At 48.0% G+C, this 4030-nt stretch overlaps 1 protein-coding gene across 1 annotated transcript; it reads right to left on the bottom strand.

Moving 5' to 3' along the window:
* Positions 1-418: 418 nt before the first annotated feature.
* On the bottom strand, positions 419-865 carry LOC138358252 (dynein regulatory complex protein 12-like). Its single transcript, XM_069316007.1, has one exon. It carries the CDS (start codon positions 863-865, stop codon positions 419-421), a length of 447 nt encoding a protein of 148 aa, XP_069172108.1.
* Positions 866-4030: the final 3165 nt, after the last annotated feature.

The raw sequence follows: 4030 nt of genomic DNA, 5'->3' as shown, positions 1-4030 counted from the left end.
GTCACCCTGGTAGCACCCACGGAAGATGTTCCCTGGGTCCTCCTTGGACTTCACATCGTCGGTTCCCGGGCAGCACCTCCGGCTCCCGAGTTCGGTCCACGGCTCACAGCTTGGCCTTCAGACATCATAGAAACCCGCGTTTCATGTCCCGAGCAGTTTCAGCATATGACCTTCCCGATGCCCTTGTGCAATCACGGAAGCGTTTCATGTAGACCTCCGGGGTTAGTCTATATGAGAGGACAACCGCGTTCCTGATTGTGTTGTATATGGCGCACTCCTCGATGTCCAACATGTTATAAGTTTCTCTGGCCTCACCAGTCAATCTACTCTGCACTAACACAGCCCAATCCTCCTCTGGCCATTCCTTCAATGTTGCTACTCTCAAAATTGGCAGATGAAAGCCTCGACCTCCAGAGGATCATAGGTGGGTAGATCGTGCTCCCGGGCCTTGAGGTCGTCCTGACGTGCAGGTATCGAGACTAGCCCTCAGCTCGACCTCCCTGTTAGCCTCTATCTCGGCTCGCCACATTTGTAGCTGGGCTTCCCTGTCTTCTCGTTTCAGCCGCGCCTCTCTTTCTTCTCGTTTCAGCTGCGCCTCTCTCTCACACTCTTCACGCCGCAACTGCACCTCTCTCTCCTCGCGTTGCAGCTGTGCTTCTCTCTCCTCTCGACGCAGTTTGGTCTCTAATTGCATTCGCATTATCTCCAGCTGCATGACCTTCCTGCTACTTTTGGATCCCCCTCTGCTTTCACGTTCACTGTGAGTTCTGGCCACACTGGTAGGAGCTTGGGACGGCTCGCCTTGGGACGACCCTCCCTGGGATGGCTCCTCTCGTGTCTTCTCTCGAGCTGTGAACTGTGCCATGATCTCTATCCTACGCTCAGCTACCTTAGTGGTTTGCCACTTGTTGGAGCTGAGCTTTTGTATACTCCTCCAAAATTTTCTCATCCCTCGTCGCAATAAACTTCTTTACTTTATCTTCCTCCATCTCTATGTTATCGAGCATACACAACAGCACCCACTAATTTCACCGTTTCAGCCCTTTAGCTGGATGGGTTACACTATCACTGAATTCACAGGCAACACTGATCACGACACTGGTAACACTGTATTGGTACCCTGGCAACACTGTCCTGAAAGCTGGGCAACACTGTAGGCTAACGAACGTGCCCTGGCAACACTTTACCTGGACGAACGTATCTTGGCAAGGTCGCCAATTCTTGTTACGCGGGGTGGGCTGGAGCTGCGCCAGCAAGGGGGGCTGCTAGGGGCTCAGGAGACAGAGTACTCAGTCTCTCTGTCTCACGTGACTCACCAGAGTCACCTGGTCCCACAGGAGAGGACCACGTGATGCCCACCACCGCAGATCTTCTTTCTGACCACGAAGGGGTCACTGATTCACCCTGTGGCTCTTCAGTCAACCACGGGGAAACTGCTATTAGCAATTCCAGCCTAGACCCACGGAGGAGTGAAGGAAGTCTCAGGCTTACCTTTAACAACACTTCCCCTGAGTCTTGCCTGCCAAACAAAAAGTTGTAGGAATTCCTTTCCCACCTGCATCTCTCTATCTTAACAAGGTCGCCAGCTGGGTTGATATCTCCGCACCCCAGCAATGTAGTTCAGTGGGTATACACTTTGTTGCTTGTTGCCAAAGTGTTGCTACTCCTACAGCATTGACACAGGACCGCCATCGTAGGGTACGCTCTCATAAATGTCTATGTTGCTCTACCACTCACCAGCCACTATGAAACTTCAATATTAAAACTTACTGTTCTCTAGGTGGGACTATAATATCCCTTGTGTATGCTCATAGAGATAATTTGGAGGTGCACATAAACACAATGGTAAAAATATGTGATATATACTAACATAAGCTACATGATCACATATACTAGTAATAATGATACAGGAATGGATATAAAGAATAAACAATCTGGAGATCGTCGGCAACTCTTCTCTCACGACCTCCAGCAACTCCGTCAGCTGGGCAGATTTAAAAGGGGGATCACACACCAAGTTACAGCCTCGCTCCTGTGCCAGGTAGGTCCACTACGGGCTCACCATAGCCTGTGCTACTTGGAACTTTTTGTTTCAAGTTGAGAATCTTAAGCAACAACAACCCTTTCACAGAGAGGGCCTCTTCGTCAACGTCGGCCACTGCCTCTCCACGTCGTCCACACACACACTGTCCTCTATAACAGTCCAGGACACAAGCTGCCCTGCAGCCTATCCTAATACTAGTGCACCTAATATTGTACTGTAACATATATATATAAATATCGTGGCCTATCTAGCCTACTCAACAAGGGGTAATGAAGGGAAAATTGATCTGCGTTCAACATTCCTGGCTCACGACGCCTGTCCCTCCGTGGTGTGAAGGTCCCACACTTCCTGAGTCGGTCCTTGACAATCCAGTAGCACGCTACAAGTCCTCGACAGGTGTTGTGAAGCCATTGCATCACTGCCGAGCCACTCCCAGAGTTTCAGATATCCCAATCCTGGTTCACCCAGTGGGCACTGAGCTAATCACTGTATACACACACTCATTACTTCCACAAGGCGTTGCTGCTTGTCCTAAGAACGGTGTCGTCCCTCCAACGTCCTCAGTGAATGTGACCCGGCCACAGCAGACCTGCCCGCCCCACCAACGTCGTCGCCGACCGATTCCTCAAGTTTTGGCACTTCTTTGACCAATAAACTTGATTTCTTCTTGCTTTCCAGAAGCACGGGGTCTTCAGTAATAATAGTGGGCAGCGATTGCTGCCTAAATTCACGGAGAGAGATTCCCAGGGCCTCCAATCTTCGAGAGCTGATCAACGCACAACCTCTCACGTCCACTGTCAGGTCAACTCTGACGCCACCTCCGCTGGCACTGCCAGGGGCACTCGGTGACGTCACAGCGGGAGCTGATTGGTCGCCCGTGGCACGTGACCTCAGCCAGCCAATCCGCAGCCAGCTGGCGCCGTCTACAAATTGGCGGATTTGCTGGCAGGGGGCGCCATTTTGTTTGTATCAAGGGCACAACTCCCGCCTTCACTTACAAACTTATAAATACAAATTTCTCCCTTATCGGGTGGCCAATCTGGTCGCCACATATATCAACAGACTCCCTGCATCTCAGAGAATCAGCAGGGCCAGACGAAATTACTCTTAAAGCAGGATCTGGGGAGAAATTGGAGGGGGGGCTCCATAACACCACTATGTGAACTCACTATAAACTGATGTTGATTAAACAAATTTGCAAGAGGTGATCAACCAGCTGTCCTACAGACAGCTAATTGCACTCCACATATTATGTTACTCTAAATACTGGTGACCACAACACAACAGTACCCTCATTAACCCTCAAACCGCTATGAGATTTTTGGCCTCCAACACCGCCAGGAGGAAAAAAAAATCTAAAAGATTCTTTTGTCTTATAAAAGTGTTCATTTGTGTTCCCTGATTACAGAAAAAATGAAAAAAAAATCGTTGTTGACATATTTTGGCCGCAATAGGGAGGGGAAGTCTGGCAAAAAAGAAGCGTTGACAGAGCAGGGGCAGATGAGGTCTGCTCCTACCTCAGCTGTCAGGCGGGAGTTGCCACAAAGATATTGTTACCTAATTATTTTAATGTCTCTGAGATTTCCTTAGTTTTTTTTTGCAGTAATATTATTCAATAGTGTGTAGTGAGATACATTTATATAATAAAATGTGTAAACCATCGCTATACTTAAAATTATGGTGTGCATATTGGTGATTCAATTAATATGCTCATAAAACAATAAATAAATAGGTTTGCTTTTATTACACTATATATAAATATTATATATAAGTATCTGCATGTTATGGTCACAATAATGAACCACTAAGTTTGTATTGTGAGTCAAAAAACAACGAAGAGGGCCACCACATTTGCCAGCCGGCCTCTGGCCACGACTCCCTTCTTCACCTTCCCTCACTCGCCAACATTCTCCTCGCACCATACTGTTTTTGCTTTTATTCACTATATATAGACGTTATATATATCTCAACATGTTTTGTTCACCA

Source organism: Procambarus clarkii, chromosome 7, assembly GCF_040958095.1.
Source record: "Procambarus clarkii isolate CNS0578487 chromosome 7, FALCON_Pclarkii_2.0, whole genome shotgun sequence".
Classification (NCBI taxonomy): domain Eukaryota; kingdom Metazoa; phylum Arthropoda; class Malacostraca; order Decapoda; family Cambaridae; genus Procambarus; species Procambarus clarkii.
Note: the sequence above shows the minus strand (reverse complement) of the source record. Positions and strands in the feature narration are given on the sequence as shown.

Bases quoted from the DNA above. Each gene is read 5' to 3' on its own strand.
- LOC138358252 (XM_069316007.1), bottom strand. From the start codon at position 865: ATGGCACAGTTCACAGCTCGAGAGAAGACACGAGAGGAGCCATCCCAG.